Source organism: Parasteatoda tepidariorum, chromosome 7, assembly GCF_982258835.1.
Source record: "Parasteatoda tepidariorum strain Cologne lab strain chromosome 7, Ptep-v5.0, whole genome shotgun sequence".
In the NCBI taxonomy this organism is placed as follows: Eukaryota; Metazoa; Arthropoda; class Arachnida; order Araneae; family Theridiidae; genus Parasteatoda; species Parasteatoda tepidariorum.
The window spans coordinates 41,645,603-41,669,083 of NC_141761.1; the positions used below are offsets into that span (position 1 = coordinate 41,645,603).

Sequence of the window (23,481 nt, forward strand, 5' to 3'; positions counted from 1 at the left end):
CTGAAACGTTTTCAGAAAAAAAATAATTCAATTAAGCAGCAGCGTTTATTTATCATTTATATTAATTGAGTTTCTTCCTCTTAAAGTGAATTTACAAATGGGTGAGGAAATAAAAAGCGATTTAGAACTGTTCTTTGTTTCAATAAAAGCAAAATGTTTTAGAAATCAACAAAATAAAGATTTTTACGAAAGGATGAGAAAAAAAACTTTTTCAGCTGAAAAGCTAATTTACTTTTAATCCTTTCGAGTTTTTTTGTGATAATAGTTCTGAAAAATTTAAGAAAATATTTGATTCAATATAAAAGCTAAAAAGGAGCAATTTGTATTTATTACAATTTGCGCTTTTTTTAGAGTTAAATAAATGAGTTTAAAATAGAACCAATTTATCATTTAAGTTTCAAAACTAACAATAAAATATAATCATATGTTATCTTCCATAATGAAATTATTTGAATTCCAAAACAAGATTTATGAAATTCTAATAAATTGTTTAAAATTTATGCAATTATATAAAAAAATAAATTTTGCCTAAAAATTCATAGTGAATTTCATTTACTAAATTATTTCAGTTTATAAAATCTATAAATGATGCAGCAATATGCATCCTTTACACGTAACACTTAAAAAAATAAATTTTTTTTTGAAAAATGACCTTAAACGAATTTCAAAACTTTTGTTTCGTATATTTATATGATCTAATATTAAATTACCAAATATTTAATTTCTTCATCAAGGCTTTTGTAATCATTACAAAGTACGGAATAAACATTTTGTCAATTAAAGAAGGATAAATTGCACAAAAGGGTAGCACAAAAATAAATCCACTGTTATGGTGGGATACGTACCCGCTACCTTTAAGTTTTTATTAAGCCATAGGGGTTGGGTGTTGGTAGTTTTATTCTTATTTCTTTCTTAAGAAGGTATAAATTGAAAATTGGCTCTTTAAAGTTTAATTGAATTTAGCTACTCAGGATTACTCAAATTTTTGTTTTAAATAGTTTAAACAATTTGTAAAATTAAAGGACTGTGAAAATTTCTTCATACATGTGATCTCCAATCTAAGTTAATCATGTTATTCGCTATTACTTCTCTCCTTCTAAAAGCAATGAAGTAGGAAAGGTAAGGAAATTTATAGATCGTATAATTGTTGAATGAATTTGAACTGGAAATGTACGGATTGAAACTTTGATTTTTCCGTATCTAAATAATGAAACATAAAATCGACATAGCACATACTTAATACTGTTAAAAAATAATAGCAGATACTGTTAAAAATCTGTTATTCCTTAACTTGATATCTCTTAAATTTTCTATTACCTTAATTATGCCATAAGTCAAACAATAATTTTTGTACTTTTTAGAGTTGATTATGTATGGGACTTGATTGTATGGTTTAATGTGAACGTCGGGAACATGGTTTAATTTAACACCTTATTAGTGATGTGACATATGGTTTAAGGCATTTGCTGGTTTGGTTTAATGCATCAACTTTGAGAGGATAATTTTATCGGGCTTAAAATCAAAGAAATCAGGCAAATTTAAAAAATCTTTCAAACTTTTTTTTATAATCAAATCAAAATAACGAAAAAAAATATAATTTGTGCCGTTTTACATTATGATAAAGGCACAAAAATACGCTAATTTCTTGTATGCAAATATGATAAGAGTGATAATTTCTGGAGAAAAAAAAATATTTAAAATCAGAAGTATTTTACAAAAAAATTAGCATTTTAATTAGTAATAAGTCCAAATTTTTTTATGATTACGTTACTGCTCGAAATCTACTTTTAATGCTTTGTTTTGCTCAAATGTTGAATTTTCGAATGGATTTCCTTTTTCCTTTTCCAATTATTAAAAAAAAACTCTTTCTCATAAAAGAATTGAAGATAATGTTTTCAATGGATTAAAAGTAAAATTACTATTTTTATGAAATTACTTACTGAAGATAGGTACAGAAGATAAATTTAGAATAATTATCTTTTTCAATATGAGTATCAGGGTTATTTATATCAGGGTGAAATTATCAGGGTTAAAAGAAAGTACCCAAAAAATGAATTATTTAAAAAAAATCAAGTGTATAATTAGCAAAAGGAAAAAAAAACAGACCACTCAGAATAACTTTTGATCTAATGATCGAATCTTTACGTTTTAGAACTCTATCTTAATGGTTCGAGGGGTTGGCCTCAAATATGCTAATTAAATAGCACAGACGATGTTTTAAAATTCGAAATCAGACACAAAAACGTACTTCTTCGAAATAAACATACCTTTTTATGATGGATTCGGATTTATGACCTCCAAAATATAGAGAGTACCCGAAATCTGGGAAATATGGTCCCCATAGTTCGGTTTAAAAAAGTTGTACATTTAGAACTCGATGAACTAATTTGACTGATTTTGCCCAAATTTTGCATTTTGCAGTGTAAAATTACGTGTTTGAAAACGATATTAAAATTGTATACATTACAATTCAAAAGTTTCTCTACTATTATTTATTATATAATATAGTAAACATTTATTATACGTATAAAGTTACTTTTTGCACGGAATTATCTATAGATAAACAAACTTTATAATTATGTGGAAAAGTTTTTAAATTCTCCTACAATGTTCTCGAGAAATGGCAAAATGCATGAGAAGAATAATTAACATTAAGGGCTCCAGACTTCAGATTGCTCTCATGAGAAAACTATGGGGAGCATATTTCTCAGATTGCGACGACCCCTTCTATTTTGGAGCTCGGCTCAGAAATTCGAAACCACCATAGAAAAAGATATTTTTTCGTAAGAGTTTAGAAATGTCTTACATATACTCCTCCGAAAATTAATATTTCTCGTACATGTTTTTCTTATTATGTGTTAACAGATGAAATATAAAAGGAGTAAATAGAGTGGCATTAGGATTGAGCGAATGTAAAAATTCTATTACCTAGCGTAGCAGAAATTGCAAGAACAAACATAGCGTTTTGGATAGTAAATGGGTAAATCGTTTTGTGATTAAAAGAAAAAATAGAATGAACACAACGATCGATATTTCTATTACCTTAATTAACGCCCGCAGAAACTATAATTCTTATTATTAAATAAGATGAATTATGATGATTGCCCACACTCTCAAAAAATAAATAATAAGAATTAAATCGAACAACGTTACCATTCCAGTTAATTTTATCGCAAAATCAGCTTTAAGAAGTACGGTATATCTTAAAACTCTATACCACATTAAGTGAATAATTAACACTGGGATAAAAACTATCGGGCATATTTTTAAATATAGTGTAAACCAGGGGTGTCAAACTCAAAAGCAAACTTGGGCCTAATAAACAATGCTTAACTTTAGGTGGGCCTCAAAATAAAAGTTAAGAAAAAAATCAGTGTTTGCAGAAAAAAATATCTTTATTTTGAATAGTACATTGTAATAAGCATATATAAAGTAAAATTATTGTTTGACATCTCTTCTCTGCTACTATCAATCCTATTTCGGGAGAAATTTTAATGGGCCAAACCAATTTAAAAATTGACCCAACGAGAGCTATTAATATGGTTTCGGACAGGAGATTTATTTTCATTCATAACAGAAAAAAAATTGCTCGCACTGATAAAAACTTCCAAACATGGAAATAATTTTATATGCGAATTTTCGAGTATTTTCAAACCTTGCCGGTAAATATTTGTAAAATTCAGGCACACCCACTTCAATGAATTTTGTCTTCAAATTTGAGTCGCACTGAATCTCAATCACTTCCATTCGCATATTACTGGGTACTGAGTCTATATTTATTGAGAAAATCGAAGAAAACAAACAAAAGTTGTCTTCCAAGGAATTAAAATCTTTAAACCTTGTTTCAAATTCTGTTCTAAGATTTGAAATTTTTTCTGCGTATTTTTGATAAGATGCAGTATCCCTGAAATGGCAGATGCCACAAGCCAATTAGAATTTTACATTTTCGCCCGTACAATTTAAAATGATCCATATGGCTTATAAATAAAGTATATTATAATTTTATATGCTAGTTTCCTTTCTAATTCACATTTCTATTTTATTTTCACTTTGAGTTGGATATACTGACTGGGCTGCAAAAATGTTCATCTCGGGCCGCGAGTTTGACACCCCTGGTGTAAGCCATTAAAATTGTAAAATTGTATTTAGTTTTTATTTCATAAAGTTTTCTGATTCTGATCAATCACTTTAAAAAGTAGGAAAAACATATCACTTCATTTTGTATATGCATCCGTTGACTACAATTCTCATAATTTTCGTTGAAATTTTTTTTCCAATTTTTTCTGCCTCCCAGAGCCTTAAGGGCACAGCGAATTTATACAATAGTATTATTCAACACTAATTAGACCATATTCTTCGCGTTGCAGTATGATTCATTTATTTGTACTCTGAGAAACAATAATAATTTATTGAATAAAATTGTGTTGAGTTGTGGTAGCTCAGGGGGTATAGAGTTTGCCTTTCTATTAAGTGCCCCAAATTCGAATTCCAGCTGTGTTTGGTTTACACGAATCTCGCTCATGGCTCGCTTCGGCTGCAATTCTCACATAAAATATCCTCAGTGGTAGACGGATCAGGGTTGGAATCCTTCGGGCTACCGTGGGAGGTTTTCGTAGTTTTCCTCTCTATGCAAAGCAAGTTAGGGTTAGTTCCATCAGAAATTCTTACGCGTGGGCTAGTTTGTCTTAATGTCTGATCCAGAAGTTGCCTTATCTTCTGGGTTAGGTTAAAAATTAAAAGTCTACGGTCGTAAACTCAGAATCGGGGACACTGGTAGAAATATCATGAGTTGGTATTGTTATATAATGAAAATAAAATCAGAATTGCTGCAAAATAAAAAATTGTTTTGCATTCGTAGTTTTTGTTTGATCTTTTATTAAAAGATATGAATTATTTTGGTTAAAGTCTGCCTTTCCCGAACTCCAGAGTAATTTGCATCATTTAATTGAATCACCAATTTTATCCAAATTGAAAGTAATGGATTCATTTAGTCATAGTTGAAAATTCCGACATAATATTATAATAAGATGAATTTAATTTAATTCATATTAAATAAGATCTAAAATGCATGAGTATTATCAAACTCACACGATAAGAAACTTTTTAATTAATCTACGGACTTAATCAGTGGAATTATTTGATTTTTATCACTAGCTATATGCCACTCAGCCAAAGCATAAAATATGAAAAGATAGCACACAAAAGTTTAAATACTGAATTTAAATTTCAGATGGATTACGTAATTTATTGTCTTAGTAGTTGCAATATCCATTCCACTAATTTAGCGAACGTGATCTTTTCTGTGTTTAAATTATTTATGATAATTTCCTTTTCCTGATGATTTTCCCCTAATAATACGTAATTCATTTGAAGTATTTTCTTGTTCAATTTCCGCCATTCATTAAATCTAATGCGCTTATTCTGGCGTCGTATCTTGGATGCGTAATTCATTCGCTACTCTTTGCTTATGCATATTGATAGTTGTAATTTTAAAATATAATAATGTCAGCAGTTAATTAGGTTAGCTGAAAGTAATTTTAAAATATACTTTTATTTCCTATTCAAAAGCAAGCTGTTTCCAATAATAAAAATATGTATTTTAATTTTTGTAGATGGCTAAAAATTTTAAATCTTGCATCTTTTACAATTGTAATCTAGAAAAAAAAAATCGATTTTTATTTTTATTTTCTTTTTATTATGCAAATGATAATGGGATCTGCATTTACATTATATACATATTAATGGAATCTGTATTTACACTCTGCCTAATATATAGGTTCATTATAAACTGAATTCATTATTTTTGTCATATTCAACAACACTATTTCGTCTAATAAATATTAATAGATTAATATATAGCCTAGTTAAAGAAGAGTTTTTTTAGAGCAAAATAGGGGCCCTTAAACAAAAATCAGCATAAAGAGTTAGAAAGGATTTTTCTTTTACCTTTAGGAAATTACTTTATTGATAATTTGATTTAAATAAACGTGTTGTTGAGTATTGTATTTGCATACATTTTTATTAAGCCTAATTAAAATGTGAAGAATATTTTGTAAAATTGCCTTTTAGTAGGTACTAAGTAATATGAATTAGAATGAAGATTTTTAAAAATTTATAACAGAGAAAAAAAATAAAATGAGAAAAGGCTTAACGTTAGAATTTTACCCCGAGTTTGTAGTTTTCATTCAAAAATTTTCTGACAAAGGGAACAAGTCCCTTTTATCGTTTGACCAGTTTCATTTTAATGCATAAACTTAATACTAAAAAGCTTTGTATTTCACGGCACGTGATTAAAGCTGATGGTGGTGATTGGTCAAATATCTTAATATGATTTTCATTCATTGAAAGGCTTCACAAATTTGTGTTGTTGTTTTCCTTTTTTTTTAATTGATTACGTTCAGTTTCTCACTTACTTTGAGGAGCAAATTTTTATTTTGAACTTATGTGAAGTAGGAAAATCAATGTTTGAAAAATCTATAATCAAACCAATTAAAAAAAAAGTTATCTAGAAGACTTTTGGTGAGATGGAAGACATCTAAACCTGTTTGATTGTCAGGAGGAAGAAGACTGTCAAGGTGATTGTTGAAAAACGCATCTAAGTTTCACAGCACTCAAACTGGATATTCCTTTCAATCTCTCCCTACGCATCGGTGATTCATAAGATTTTGATGAATTGATTTGCTTCTTTCCTTCTTTAATTTAAATTAGTGAATCCCAAAACGTAGGCATTTTCAACTTTATTTTGAAAAGCATTCCAAAAATTACATACTGTGGCTGATATTTACGAAATTCCCTACATAGTTGTTACTTCAATTTATATGTTTATAATTTTTTTTATAATATAATAATTATAATTGGAATATTCAAATGATTCTAAACTTCGAACTTGCAACTGAAACTAATGCAGATCAGCTTAATGAGTTTTAAAAAACAGTGTGAATAGCCTTTTTTAATTAGGTAATATTTTGTGCTCTATTTGCCATGCAACTTGCCGAGTAATTCAATTTTCTCGTTTTATAATTTAATACCTTGAAACGACATGATCCAATTGACTATTTTTATCATAAAAAATTCATATAATAAACAGACACGATTCAGTTATCTTCTCTATCATCATAAAATAATGGATTATAGTTATAATTTATAATTGTTCTGTTTATTACAATCTATTAAAAACACAGAAAAGTAGATATATAAAGATTTTCTACTTTAAAGCTAGAGCATGTGAAAACATGATATTTTTTTCCCTATACGCATAAAAGCTATACTCTTATCCACAAAAGGCATGCTGCAATATGTTAAACAACTAGTTATCGATTTGATTATGTTATTGAGAAAATGATTGCAGATCAATGTCACATATTAATTGGACTTTCGTATCTAAATCCACGCAATCCTATTATCATTGAATCATTTGAGTAAAAAAAATATGCATCTTCGGTTTCAAATTTCTGCAGTTGTAACTTAATAATAAATATGAATCTGAAGGAAGGTTTGAAGTGTAAAGTCATTGAAAATGCATTCCTTTTGATAAGCGTATTTTACTAAGCAAATGTAAGTCCAGTTTATTTTTATATCTACAATATTTCAAGTCATAATTTCAAGATCCTATTCAGCTGGTAAATTTTGTATTCTTTTAAAAGTATCTTGAATTTTATTCAACGAACAGCAATTCTCAAATGTTTGCTGTTAAAATTTTTGAGAATTCACTATTCATTGCGTCATAATGAGTAATTATAAAATTAATCCATGGACTCTGGCATACCTGACATATTAACGGGTAGCAAAAGTTCAGTTCAATATTTGAAGAACTGGCCAAGTGTCTTGGAAAATTTGGGACAGGAAATCGTTATCAAATTGACTACTTTGTCTCAGATCGGCTCGGTGCAAACCCTCCCATGTGGATATTTATGGAAATGAGATTGCTGATCGGCTTGCCAAGGAAGGGAGTGAACTTGCTACTCCCCCTTCCTCTAAACTACTAGTGTCTGAGGTTCACTCACTGAAGTTAGCTGGAGTAAATTCAGCGTGGAAGCACCCACCAGATCATGATTGGTATGCCGCCAAATGCCCCGGATTATCCCTGCAGTGCACTTGTCCCGGATTTGCTCAAACAGCTTTGTCAAGACTTAGGACCGGCCATATGAAGTGTTTGACCTTCAGAGCGAAAGAAAAGACTTATTATTGTCATTGCTCGGCCATCGCTTCTCCATCTCATCTTTTGGATTGCATTGGTGCCTCTGTGAGGCAACTGATGAGTGATGGAGAGACTGTCTATGACTTGCAGATGCGACATGATCTTCTGGACTTGGTCTAAGGCTCTTGACCAAGAGTATAAGCAACAATAACAACAACGACAACAAAAGTAATATAAATATTTTCTGGTTTGATAAGGTGGAAAACATTAGTAAAAAATGAGATAAAATTTGGGGAGAGAGCAAACTGATTGTAGTTCGATTCTTTAAGCACCGGAAGGAAGATTTTCTGATAAATGTCGGTACCTAACGAATAAAGAACACAATTTATAATTTTATTTAAATTTCTGCATCATTTTTACCTTGAAATATTAACATAAATTCCTCTTTATTAAAATTTTATTCATATTTCTATTTTTTATCTAATTATGAGTTTCGATCGTATATTAAAAAATGTTTAAGTTGAAGCGAACAAATAACCAAGTAAATCTCACCGAGGTATATAGTTTTTATTGTTTTTGCTTGTATTACAATTTCTGAAACGAAATTCAGTAACAATTTGTGCCATATAATTTTAATTCATAAGATACAGGCATATATTTATGTTAGGAAAATAGGAGGTATGTATTATTTACAAAGACATTATATGGTAATAAAGTCACAAACAAGTAAACAAGAACTAAGCATTTTTTTATTTTATTTTGGCAAATATTTTTTTTTTAAATTTTAGATAACTGGTAACATCTATACAATTTTTTACAAAAATCCGTGATGAAACCTGGCTTATTAGAAGGAAAAAAAATAAAAACAAAACGTGCAACGCTTTAGTAATTTAATGAGTACTAAATTTATTACATTACTAATTCAAATATGCTTCAGCATTTACTTTTGGCGCCGCTTTATGCTACCTCCTTTTCGGGGTTATAAAAACATTTTACTCTTCAGCATTAACATATTAATCTGATTTGTTTGTCATTTTTAAATTTTTTTAAAAATCATAATACCTCAAGCAGCACATAGCCTCTTTCTGAGGTTTAATACTTCTTACACATAATCTCAACATTGGGGATTCTGTTGAATACTGGAAATATTATGATATATAGTAGCATTAGTTTTTGTGCAGCACAAAAGGTCACTAATCACAAAACATTTTATGACCTACCTCATACGAATGGCGTACAACAGCACTAATTTAATTGAAAACTGTAAACGTTATGGTACAATTTCCTTTAAATATTAGGCAGCTGAAAACAGCATAAAAGTTTAAATAATATCTTTTAATAATAGATATTGCATGACATCATTTTAATGATGCATTTTATAAATCATTGTGAATTCAATTAAAAACTTTGCTTATAATTGTGCTACAGCATCTTTCTCATTTTTGAGCTGTTGGAAACAGCCCAAAAGGTCATGAAGTGCAATTATTGTTTATTACCCCTATTGATGTTTCAAATATGTTTGATTACATTGGTTATGCCAGCACAGTATCTTTATTTATAGCACAGTATCTTTCGTTTGAAATAACACAAAAGCTTTTTCAATATAAATATTAGAAGTCCATAAATTGATGTTGTACACCATTGCAAAATTAGTTTAACGCTTTGGTGAGATTGGTATAATGTGTTTCATATTAATGCTGTTGGAAACAATACAAAAAGTCCTTCAATACAGAAAACTATTAGACTTTTGACTGATTTTGTCCAACTTTTCGATTCAATATTGTGAGAAGTTCGTTACAATGTTGCTCATAATTTTGCGCTGCTGAGGTAACACAAAAGTATATTGAGTTTCCCATAGACTCTATGGTTCAGTTGACGCTTTAAGTGTTTTTCCAGAAGGTTTACATACAACTATTTACACTTAACTTGTATATAATTATGACTCCAATTTATATATATACACTTAACTTCGGGATAACCAGTCATCATTCAGGAATATATTCAACAATACAATTTTAACAATTAACTTCTGTATTTTTATTTGGGGTTGACGACTACACCATTCTTGTTGTTGTTGGGCTGTTCATTAAATGAAAGATACCGATTAATCTTTTTGGGTGAGGGGGGAGGAACAAGCAATTCCAATCACAGAGTCGGTCACTGCATAGCAGCGAGGAAATAAATTATGCTTCAGTGAGAATTCTTGCTACCGAATGCATATCAGAATAGTTAGAAGCAGGACAAGCCAAAGAGAAGTCCCATTTGTCTTCAGGTCACTTTCTCCTGAAAAGGAAATGAAAAGACAGATTAATTATCGAGAAAATGGCTAATCTTTGCTTTGGAAGCTGACTTTGCTTACAGAAGCTTTGATAGAAGTGTTCTGAATTATTTTTCTTGTGCTTTAAGAAGGTTATAAATCTATTGAAAAATAAATTGAAATGGATAATAAGAGAAATCTTGGTGCATTCACCAGTTTATGGAATAAAAGTGAAGAAATATATGTCTTTCATATGTTTTATAAGAGCACGACGAATTTTATCCTTATTCTATACCACAGAAAATTCTCTGACTAGATATAATTTTACAAATGCTCAACTAAGTGTTTCTGATTTATTAAATCGAACGTAAAGTTGAACGGTACGTAGACCAAAAACGAACATGCTGTCTCGAACAGTAGGTTTTGAAACAAATCAAACCAGCCCTTTAAAACTTTAAATGTGTATTAGCGTGCCTGCTTAAATTATTATTTTTTATTTCAATTCTTTATCAAACTTTAGGAAAAAAAATTACTGAGAAAATAGATAGATTTTAATTTTAAATAGAAAAGCTTCTTTAAAGAAAAAAAATTGCTCTAACATTGTTGAAACAATGTATGTATAAAACAATGCGAAATGCAAATGGGTGTTTTGCACTGTAAAAAAGGATTCCTAAAATTGAAAAAAAAAAAGTGTCAAAAGAGCTCCGAAACAAATAATAGTCGATTTTGAAAACCTCGTTTATTCAAAATTGAAACATCATATACTAATTATAACATCATAGTCTCAAAAGTGATGGGGAAGAAGAAATGAGAGAAAGAGATGTTTCCAGGATTCGAATCAAGGACCTCCAAGTTTGCAGTAGGATGCTTCTATCACTACAGCTGTACAACCAAGTCCAGGGAAAGTAAGGAAGCTTTAGATTGTGTCCGCCGCTATAACACATCATGACATACTGATTTCTAATTTCAATGGTACAAGGAGTTGCAATTTGGAAAATGTAGTCCCAATTGTTTAGTTAATAGATCAATAATTTTACTTTTTGTTTATTTCGCCATGTCTTAAAAACTTTCAAGTGAATGGAGAGCATAAATCTTCTTAAATTTTCCTGGATTGGGCTGTACAAGTATGGTGGTTAGAGTATCCAACTACGAAACTGGTGGTCCTCCGTTCAAATCCTGCCGACAGCCAACGAGCATCTCTCTCAGGCATTTTTCCTTCCCCATCTTTTTCGACGCAATGTATTTTGCTCAAAAGTAAGTGAATATATACTGTTTTAATTTTCAAGGAAAGAGGTCTTTGAATTCGACTATTATTTACTTCGGCGCTATTTGTGTTTTTATTTTCGTTTTCTTGTAAACCTTCAAGAAATTTAGAAAACTTTTTCTTTAAAATTTTAGTCTAAACAGGACAATGTCAAATTCAGAAAGGAAAACAAAATCGCGATAAAGCATACTAAACAACTGGAAAAAATATAATACTCGTAAAGCATTCCCGTAACAGTTCGTTGAATGCCAAGAAGGCCAGATGTTAAGGTTTCACAATTTCGTGAAGAACTGCATGATGATAACAATGCTCTTACTGACACTGTCTCACTTTTCCTACGGATACAACGGATTCTGGGAACGCTTCAAGCCACTACCGGGTATCGAACTTCGGTTCTTCCCACAACGAGAGCTCAGTAGTTAACACTGAGCCATCACACCTCATTGAACAGTTTAAGTCAACACGGTTCAGATATAAAACACTGAGAACTAACTAAATTATCTTTGTTATATTACTTTGCCTTATGTATTATAGCGAATATTATAGAAGGAAGAAATCAGCTTCTTAGAAATTACTTCATTTTTCTTATTTGCGCTTTTATGCGAATATAATTATCAGTATTTTAGAAATAAAAGGTTTAAAATCTAACCAGATGGTATGTTTTAGTTTAGAAATGTTCATCGCTGTTAGCAAATATTGTTATTGTACATTGTATATTTTTAAGATTGCCAACAATTTTCAAAAACTAGTATAATTTTGCAAATATTGACATAAGTAATGCGATGTTTCTCTTTTAAGTATTAGAATCAGCTTATCTTCATCCATAAAAGCCCTTTTTTTCAAATCTAAAACACTATCATGAAAAAATTTATAGCATTTAAGCAATTTATTATTATTTTTTATATTTATTTCAAAACACTTATTAGGGTCTGCGTGTAAGAAATAAAAAATAGCTATATGCAATTTCTTTTTCAAAGCAATTGACGTTTAGGTATATAAAAACCTAAAACTTTTCAGATACTTTTAATGCACCTATAATTTTAAGTAATATAAGTCAAAAAATATTATTCAAGTCATTTCAAAGCATATTTTCAACAAAAAATTGGCATTTAAACTTAACAATTACCCTGATTCATTGTTTTCATATTTGTAAATTCTTGTTTTTATTAAATTCTTGTTAACTTAATACACACATTAAGCAGTTATTACGACTAAATTATTTGTAATTTATTTAAATTGCAAATGATTTGTATTCAATATATTATTGTTTTAAATTCATTTATATAAAATATTAAATTACAAATATTTAAATTAATTTGTAATTTATTATTTTTTTATTTAGTAAGCTATTCATTTGAAAACTAATGGATTTCGGAATTATTCTAAAAACATAATATTGTCAAAAAGGTTGAAATTTGAGTGACGCGAAACAGTGAATAACATCAAAGGAAAGAACTTTTAGAATAATTATTTAAAAAAAAAAAAAAAAAAAAAAAAAAAAAAAAAAAAAAAAAAAAAAAAAACACGTACCTCGAATAACTTTATTTGGATAGTACAAGATATTTTTTGGAAGAAATGTTAAATTTTCTTTAGTTGGAAGTTTTCTTGGAAACTGATTTATATCTTCGAAAAATATTTTTCAGCAAATATTAAAAAACATTATGCAGTGTTTTGAATGTATTATTTTAACTTAAGAAAAACACTTTATTAATGCTTCACTTAGGGTTTGTGTTATATATATTTGCTTGAATAACTTATTGCAAAGAATGCTGAAATATCAAACATTACTTTTCAAATGCATTTTTTCATACTATAGTAATTCATTCCTGGAAACTGTTAACATATTCTAAGAATAATCTTAAGAAAAAATGTAAGATTCTATGAAATGTTTCATTTAAAGTTTTTATTTTGTTTGATATCTGTTCTAAAATTTATTTAATAAATGTATATAATTGGTTGAATAAATGTATAATAAAATATACACCGTTAAAACCTACACGTCATTATTTTTTTTCTTTAACAGTGAAAATTGTTTGATTTCTAAAAAATGCTATTATAATTAAAGGAAAATTTAAAAGATTAATGATATCTAAAATTTTTAAAACTTAAAAAAAAAACAAGTGGCAGCATTACAGTATTTTTACGTATAATATTTTTCAAAGAACAATTCTTTTGTACATTTTTCATGCAAAATTATTGCATAAATTTAAGATAAATTATAAAAATTTACTCACAGTCATACAAATATACTAAAAAAACGCTCAAGAGCATTTGGCCGCACACTCCGTTCTCGTAGCTGTCAGAGCCATAAACCTAGTAACCGTAAGCCTAACACCAATCACATGGCCACCATGATCACCAGATTTTTTAAATCTGGTTTTTCGAGGTTTTTTTAAAAGACTGTTTAATCATAGGAAGACTTAGTCTCCTGACAGCAGAATTGGTATATTTGAGAACGTGCGCTTATATGTATGCCTCCAGGTATATGGTGTAATGCATCTCTCGTGGCATCTGGAAAAACATTTAGCATCACCTGCAGAAATAATGAGCGTAAATGGCTAACGTGTCTGAAAATACAGAATGATTTTGTTTAGATTCCTTGAATATTAAGCACAATTTTCAACTCCCTGTAGCAACTGCGGATAGTAGCGATGCTATACTCCTATGCGTTTTGTTATTTGCTTTACACGCAGATTCATCATTTTGGTTTCTAATTTTGAAATTCTGTTGTAAAAAAAAAAAAAAAAAAAAAAAAAAAGATGAAGTTGTCAGAATATATAGTTAGAACTCTTTAAATCAAACAATTCTCTTTAACGGTTAAACTAAAAGAGAATCATTATTCAACTCTTATAAAAAAAAAAAAAATATATGTGAATAAGGAATACCATTCAAAAGTCTTATAAAATGATAATTACCACTCCTGTTAATAATGACTACCAACCCAGAGCTCTCTTGTCGACTGCTGATTATCAAGTCTGTTTTTCTCTCATTTTCCACTTTGAAGTGAGTGGCCACACACTTCAACCTCATTTCACCTCTTTGAAAATGCCTAGCTTGGACAGTGAAACGTAAGCCAAGTAATGTAGATTCTTGACCATCTGGATAACGGATAGGGCTAAGTGGTCGCAAGTAATCTCGATTAGCCTGAAGTTGAATATCCATAAATAAATATCCATATCAAAGAAGAAATTTCAAGAGATTAATGTATAACTTATATTAAATAATGTGGTATTGCTTTTATGATGTTTTGTTACTTTTATCTGTGCTGCACTGCTATAATTACTTTAAAGTTTTAGTTTCTCTTTCATAAGTTTTCACCTGCCCTTTTCTGCCCTTAAATAATTCAGCCAAAATAAAAATAAAAGAAATAGCGAGTATAGCTCTACTTATTTTGTGATGGTGGTAACAGCCAATAAGAGTGGAGTAGGTTTTGGGGGCTTGGTTAGAGGAGGTGAGAGAAAAGGCAGGGACACACATGGTTTTGGAGAGCTGGGGTTAAGATACAAAAAAGATGAGGATCCTCAACAGCTAAGTCATATTATAAAATTTTCTATTACACCCATAATTATTATTTTTTATTTATTAATTAGCAGTGCAGCTTCATATTGTATAATTTCATGTAAAATTTTTATGTATTATTAATTGGAGTGAATGCCTCCCTGGAACAAAATTTGTAACTCTAAATATCTTAGTTGATCTATATTAAATAAATAATTTTAACACCTTGCGAATAGTGATCATTCTAATGATCTTGTTCTCTTACTTAAGAATGTATTCTTTTTAATTGTTGTTTTATTTTTATTCTTATCTTAATGTTTGTGGTGATGAACTGAACATCATCACAATAAAATAGCACATACTTTAATAGACTGTTATAGTTAAACAGAGTATTCAATATAAACAAAGTAATATAAACCATTTTCTTTTACCCTAAAGGTTCAATACTTAGCAGATATCTTATGTAAATTAAAAAAATTAAATATTTGAATACAAGACGCATTCGTCTCCATTTTCAATGTTCATGGAAGACTTGCTAAGATGGTTCATCGGCTCATTACTTTAACGTTTGCGAGTGTTGTTGTTTGTATTCTCTCACACTAATATGTAAGAAAATTTTCGGTTCTCAACAGTTTTCTATAAGAATATTCAATGCACGTTTTCTTTTCTTAGCAGTGCCGTATATCTCTATCAAGCATCTATAGACACTGGGATACGAAAAGGAGATATAATATTTAGAGATGTGTCTAACTTTTAATGAAAAAAGAAAAGTTCATTCAGTTATCCAGTAATACTACTGAAAAGCTATTTTTAACTATAGCTTTTAGTTGACTTTTCCTAAAATGAATCGATAAAAATGATAGTTGTGTTGATAATTTCTTGGGAATTTTTATGTCAATCATAATTTGCAAAGAAATTCTTTTGAATTTTATTAATATTTATTTAATATTTAATTATATACTTAATATTACTTTTATGAATACCTTTTTCACAACATGCCTAAAGTTGCAACATTAACCTGTTTGAAAGATAGATACAGAAACTAAGACTGGAGCTTTCAAACATTGAGTTTAACTTTAAATTACTCTGTACCATCAGACGACCACAAGTACTCAAAGAAGAGGTTTTTTTTTCAAATTTAATATATGATTAATAATGAGACAGTTGAATTCTTATTATATTTGTTTTATAAATGTTTGCACTCAGAGCTTTTGAAATTATATTTTACCTATTTTCATGACTTTTTTAACTTATTGGAAAAAGTCCAAAAGTTAGTTAGTTAGTCAAAAAGTTAAGTCATGCTCCAAAGAATGTAAGAGTATGAGATTAGATTAGAATTAGATTAGAGTTAATTAGAGTCTTCTGCAAATTTAATGAAATACAAAATTGAGTTATATTATTGCACTTCTGAATTTTAATTATCTAATATTAAGATTCAATTTGGACAGAATTTTGTTTTATTTTTGTCCATTATAAAAGCTGCAATTTAATATGCGACACGATATTAATATCGGGATTTTGAAATTGAACCGATTTTTCCCAGTACGTAACTAAAACCGAAAATGAAGTAACGTTAAAAAAGCAATAAATATCAAGTCAGCAACAACAAAACCGTGAAAAAAATCAACATATCAATGTATGAGAGATGTGATATAGCGTTTATGCAATAAAAATTTTCATTGCTCTTATTCAAAGGTTTAAATTACTTGAAGTAAAACAAAAGCGGTCTCACAGTTCTTATATTGGTATTATTTACTGGTGTTCTTTTGTTTCAAAAATTACACAAATGAATTATCTGTAAAAAATACGTGTTAATCCGTCATAGTAGAATAGAGCAATATCCAAGCACATTAAAAACATTCCTATAATGGATGATTACAATTAAAGTTTCACTTTTAAAAACCAAGGAAACCACTGGTCAGAATGACCTCATGTTTCATCTGAGTTTACAGAAAGCGATTTAGTTTTGTAAAAAGAAAAAACAGAATAATAGTTGGAAATTTGATATGGTAAATAAAAAATTTAATAAGTTGTAAAATAACCATTTATTTAATTGCAATTTTACCATTTCAGCAGAGTCAAATTACCCCAAAAAATGGTAGCCAAGCTATAAACTATGAGACAAATAATTTATTGACTGTTTTCTTCTTATACGTTTAAACAACCAGAATAGAATTTTATTCGTGCCAACTTGGCCTACAGCCAATGAGAATCGAGCGCATGTTCTTCGAAAGCTAGAAGTAACGCCATGTGAGAAGGATTATGAATTTATATTTTTATTTTCCACCATCGGATGCCTAACACAACAATGGATGCCTATATAAACATATAATAATAAGTGTTTAGTGAACACCATATGAAGCAGCTTAGTTGCTTGAACCTGGGTACATGCCTGACCCGGAAGGCCTAATATGTCAATCTCATGACCGGATGAACTGGGAAACGAAACCCACCGTTGACACCACACATTTAATCATACTTATGACGAAACTTATGAACACATTTAATCATACTTATGATACTTTTGAAACTTATACTCACGTGCTGATTTCGTTTGACTTACTTCTTTATCGTTAATATACCATCGTAATTCAGCTGGAGGGTGGCTTTTAACAGCAGAACAATTCACATTTACAACGTTGCCTTCTTGATATCTTAGACGGCCACCAGTGATTAACGGTCCATCTTCATTAACTGCTGAATACAAGGAAAAATTGAGAACAAATCTCATTAAAAAATTAGATTGTATTTGAATTTATTTTTAATAGTTTGATAGTCTTAAACAAAGCGAACACGCAATACGATATTCGATTTATTATTACTGATAAATATAGCAAAGATGCACTGTTTATAGTATCATTAATGTCTTCATGAATTGAATCGAAATCTATTTTTTAATCTACTGATTTAAAACTGGTAAAATTATTCCCATGTAGTTCTCATCAAAATGGAATGATTGCAAGAATTCAATTAAAAAGCATTTTAATTTTATGTACTTGTGGACTACATACAATAAGAACAAAAAATTATCAACCTAAATAACTTTGGAGCTAATGGTTGAATTTTCATGTAGGATTAATGGTTTGAATGGGGGATTTCAATATGCCAATTAGCAAGAGCAGAAGATATTTCTAGCTATGAAATCAAGCACAAAAATTAGCTTTCTCTGAATAAACATACTATTTTTTCGGTGAATTTTTTCCGTGAACTCCAAAATATTTGTATATATCTATCTAACTATCTATCTATCTTCCAAACTCTTATTGACATTAGTAATGAATGCCTCAATAATTAGGCATTTATTACTAATGTCAATAACAGTAATGATTATCGCGGTATTAGGTATTTAATTTACTGATATAGATGAAATGGTAAAGGCATTTTATGGCTTTCAAAACGGAGATATCTCTATATTTTTAACAACTAATTTATTAAGATTTTAGGAAAGGTTTATGTAGCTTTAAGAGAAATCACCCTATATCAATTTTTGACCAATTAAATTGCCGCAAAATAGCTCTTAATTAAACATAAATATTATATTTTTTATATATAATAGTATATATATAATATGTGCATAATTTAAAATACATTTATATTTTGGTTGAAAAACTGTTTTAGATTTAATAATTTTGCCTTAAAATTGGGAAATTGGGAATTAAATTCAAAAGAGATTGACTTGACTGAAAAACTAGTGACAGATTAACCAATTAATTAGCACTAACTAATTCAACGGTGAATCAACTTTAAGAATATGAGTTTCGAGTGTTTTTTTTTCAACCAAAAATTATACAAGATACAATTAATCGTCATTTTAATGGGATGAACCTCTAAAAGGATGATTCACCTTAATCTAATAACTTAAGGCCACCACGAAAAGAATTATAATAAATAAAAAAATTAATTTATAGTAGCTTTATTAACTGTACCAGCATTGTGTTTCAGTGTTCTGCATGATTTTTTAATGCTTATCCTTATTTATTGATTAATTTATTTTTCTCTTGATATTCAGCTAATGTATAATAAAAATTTTAAAAAATATCGAAACTAAAGTCGAATATGAACGTCGAATGTAAAGACGAATATGTTAGGTGGAATAAATGTAAGAAAAATAATGAATGGTTGATTAATAATTTAAATACTGGTAAATCTTATATAACTATTGGTCATTTACTTGCTCTGTTTTCTGAAATTTTAGCTTTGTTCGTGGCTGTTATCTCGTTCTTGGTCGTCATATTTGCTTTTGAAATATACGCTCTACATGTGAGTGTGAGAACACCATTCTTGAGATGATTTGGAACAACAACAAATCTGAGACCCAGCTGTGAGCTGAGAAGACCATCTATTTGCTTCTTTGGAGGTAGTCTGGTAATGCTTTGTTGAGGTACCTGAGAAAGAAATAAAAATTAATAAAAATTACTATATGTATATATATATATATATATATATATATATATATATATATATATATATATATATATATATATATATATATATATATATATATATATATATATATATATATATATTTATATATATATAATATATATATATATATATATATATATATATATATATATATATATATATATATATATATATATATATATATATATATATATATATATATATATATATATATATATATATATATATATATATATATATATGGTAATATAGTAACCGCCGTAAACAAGTATCGTTCCGTTTACAGTCACCATCAAAGTCCTGTATCTTTTACCAAAGTTTGGTGCATTCAGTTGCAGCATGGAAGTATTTCTCGATCATACTTCACAATTTATGGTGTAACTAAAATAAAACGATCTATCATTTAACTAAAGTTTGGAATAATGAGAAACTTTGCACCAAGTACTGATGGCTAAAGATTTACCGAGTTTTCTTACAGTATATATATATATATATATATATATATATATATATATATATATATATATATATATATATATATATATATATATATATATATATATATATATATATATATATATATATATATATATATGGATGAAGGGGAAGGAATCGAGAAACATTCGAAAAGGAATCTTCCAGACTTTCTCGCGAGAACATCAGTAACTCTCCTTCACACCCGGTTTTTGTAAAAAAAAAATTATTATTATTATCTTTATTTAAGAGTCTTATGTCATAGAAAATTAGCGATAGAAGTTTAAATATATATATATAATATGATCTAAAAAAATTACGGAAAAAAAACTGTAAAAAACGCTCAATTTTAATGATTTTTCTCAATTTGAGGGCCCTTTAGAGGAAATTTAAATGGTAAAATATTTATTACTTTCCCTCTGTGAGGTCTCGAGGTTTAGTCGATTCACAATAGAGGTCTCGAAGGTCTAGTGACTAGTCGATTCATTATAGAAGGGTGTTTTGACTTCTCCCCTCACTCGCGTATTGTAAAAAGTTGGCTAAATTTTCTTGTTTTTAAAGGGTATTAGAGGAAAACGGTGCTATCTGAAGCATGTAAGGAAGTAGTTAAAAAATTGCTACCCCACCAAAACAACTTTTTTCCTAAGGGATCCAACTTTGTGTAGGATCACAGCTTAATTTTAGTTATTATTTTAAATAAGTATTTAAATGTATATATATGAATTAATTCAATAATGATAGAAATTTTTGAATTGCTATTACAATTAAAATTTTTATTTTATCTCATTATGAAAATTTAAACACATCGGACAAATCTTTTTTGAAAAATTAATTTTTAAAAAATTCATATTATAGAATATAATACTTTTGAAAAATTTGGCTTTTTGAGTATAAAAAGTATTCGACAGACTGACTGCGTTCAAATTTTAGATTTTGTAATTTAACTTCACATAGTTTGAAACTAAAAAAGTATTTGAATTAGATTTCACAATATTTTAAATATTCTAAACACAGATTATAAAAAATGAATAAATATTAATTTAAAATTGCTTTTACAACAATAGTTTTAGAAGAGCAATTTTTATGGTTGCGTGCAAGTATAATTTGATCGGTATTCAAAGTTCCACAGACCAAATTCAATATGATAAAGTTCACAAAAAATGATATCAGTAGTAAAGTGCTCAAACTATTGTTCACTCTGCCGATAAGAACACTGGTGACATATTTCTAACTTTGCGACAACCTCCTCAACTTTGAGGTTTAATAATCCAAAATCATCGCAAAAAGCATGTTCTGTAGAGGTCGAAAAATTTTGCGCCTGAATTTGTAACTTAAAATATCGTCTGTATTGATTAATTAGCGTATTTATACTTTATATCTGGTAAAAATCCAATAAATAGATGATGATTAGATTTAAAGTTATTAATAGTGTGCTATTTTTATGTTTTTCCATTTATTACTTTTTATTTTATTTTTGCAGATTTTTTTATCTCTTAATGTATTTTCAGTTTATATTAGATTCATAAACACAAGGGATAAATAAGTTTTGATATTAACTGGATAATGAAACATTTTTTTTTATTCGAATTAGAGATTCATGAAAAGTTTTTAAGCATTAATGAATAGGAAACAATTTATGAACAATGTAATTTGAAAAATGGCAGATTTAAAAAAAGACATAAATAATAAAATTTAATGTATATGTGAGTTTCTTAATTCTTAAAGCAATTTCGACTTATCTTTTTCTAGGGAAAAGGAGATTTATTTTTCAAGGAAAAAACACATACACACGTATTATTAATATTTTTAATGTATGTTACTGTTGGGGAAATACAAAGAATGCTGAGGTGCATTTTTCTTTCTTTTAAAGAATTTTTTATCATCTATTTTTTACATATACAGATTTAATTAAGTGTAAGTGTGAAAAATTTAAGACTTAGAAATAATAAAAACAGTGAAATGGAATATATAAAATAATAATAAAGAATATAAAAATAAATTCCGTAATGAAAGCTAGTCCTTTTTTTAATTAAGACAAAAAGGAAACAGAAGTCTTAAAATAAATGATATAAATTCAGAGTTTAGATCAATTGAGTGAAAATAGTTTTGAATATTCCAATTTTTAGTTATTCAAAAAACATACCAGGTGCTTAAGGAGTGTTTAAGGAGTAAAGGAGGAAAAAAAACAGAAATTTGCGAACATATAGTATAAATTAAGAGTTTATTTACTAATGGTTGGATATGAATTGTCTGAATTTTGCTTGTCAAAATATTCATTTGAATTTTACCGTCAATTCATTAAAGCACAATTGTAAACGCTATCAATTCTGCACAAAAAATAAAGAAATATTACCTTGAAAAATAAAAATAATTATGTCAAATAGCTGAAATAGTGCTGACTCTTCTGTTCCCAGAAATTAAAAAAAAAGACGCAAACGTTTAACCATTATACAAGAAAATTTAAACAAAAAAGAAACATTCATAGAAATTTAGAGTTAAGTTTTTGACAGTACGAAATAAATTACCAGAACATTACTTGTCAATATTTTGCTGATTTTTGCTGTCAATTTCTCTTATTAAAGCATTATTATGAATGCTAATGAATCATGCACAAAATGCAATGAAATGAAATTTTTGAAAGTCAAAAAAGTAATTGTTCTAAAGATAGAGATAATTTTCACTATTCTGTTCTTAAAATCAAAACAAAGCTAGCGTTTAAGTAGTATATAACACTAGTGGATTGCCCCCCCTGTTCGCTAACGCGTGCCAACTCCCGAAAATTGCTACATAATATTATATGGTATGCTTCGCAAACCAAGCTCGTTCCGCTCGCTACTAACTTAGGTACATTGCAAATACACAAAATTCTAAGAATTCAAAACAATCATTCAAATCCATATAACAACATTTTTTTAAAAAAAATTACATCTTTTTAGTAAATACTAAGTCATTAAAATAAATTTAAATTCAAATAAATGACATGTAATTCGTTAAACCTATTAGAAATGTGCTATAGTATAAAATCTTAAAGCGTAACAGCACGACTGAGACTCATTTTTCAATGAATAACTAATAACAATAATAAAACAAATAAATTCGTGATATAAATCAAAAATCGTCAGATAAATTCCTAATATATAAATACGTGAAAAAAAGCGCTTTCGAAAAATACTAAAATAGAGATCTATCGACAAAGACTACTCACTTCTGCCTAGCTTAAGGCTATTTCAGTTTCCGTTTTTCAAAGCGCTTATGTTGAGCCACCTCAGCTAGATTTGGCAAATTACATTTTTAGCGGCAATCATTGGTCGATTTTCTATCGTTGCCATTCGAGGAGTTGTAATGAGGCTTTTTTTGTCGCCGTGTAAGAGAAATATATATATTATAAATTCTCTTTAACGTTTTTAAAACCAAAATCGAAGCATT

General features: G+C 28.4%; 1 protein-coding gene across 2 annotated transcripts in view; it reads right to left on the reverse strand.

Annotated features, from left to right (window-relative positions):
- Positions 1-8,685: 8,685 nt before the first annotated feature.
- Positions 8,686-23,481, reverse strand: part of LOC107445498 (uncharacterized) — a 172,381-nt gene continuing 157,585 nt past the window's right edge. The window contains exons 5-8 of one of the 2 annotated variants that reach the window (XM_016059899.4): positions 19,328-19,541; positions 17,720-17,850; positions 14,574-14,802; positions 8,686-10,420 (exon numbers count right to left, since the gene is read on the reverse strand). In XM_016059899.4, coding sequence (XP_015915385.2) covers positions 10,344-10,420; positions 14,574-14,802; positions 17,720-17,850; positions 19,328-19,541 — 651 coding nt within the window. In that variant the 3' untranslated portion in view covers positions 8,686-10,343. Of the gene's footprint in view, positions 10,421-14,573; positions 14,803-17,719; positions 17,854-19,327; positions 19,542-23,481 lie in introns of both variants that reach the window. The other variant, XM_016059898.4, reaches the window with a different exon arrangement.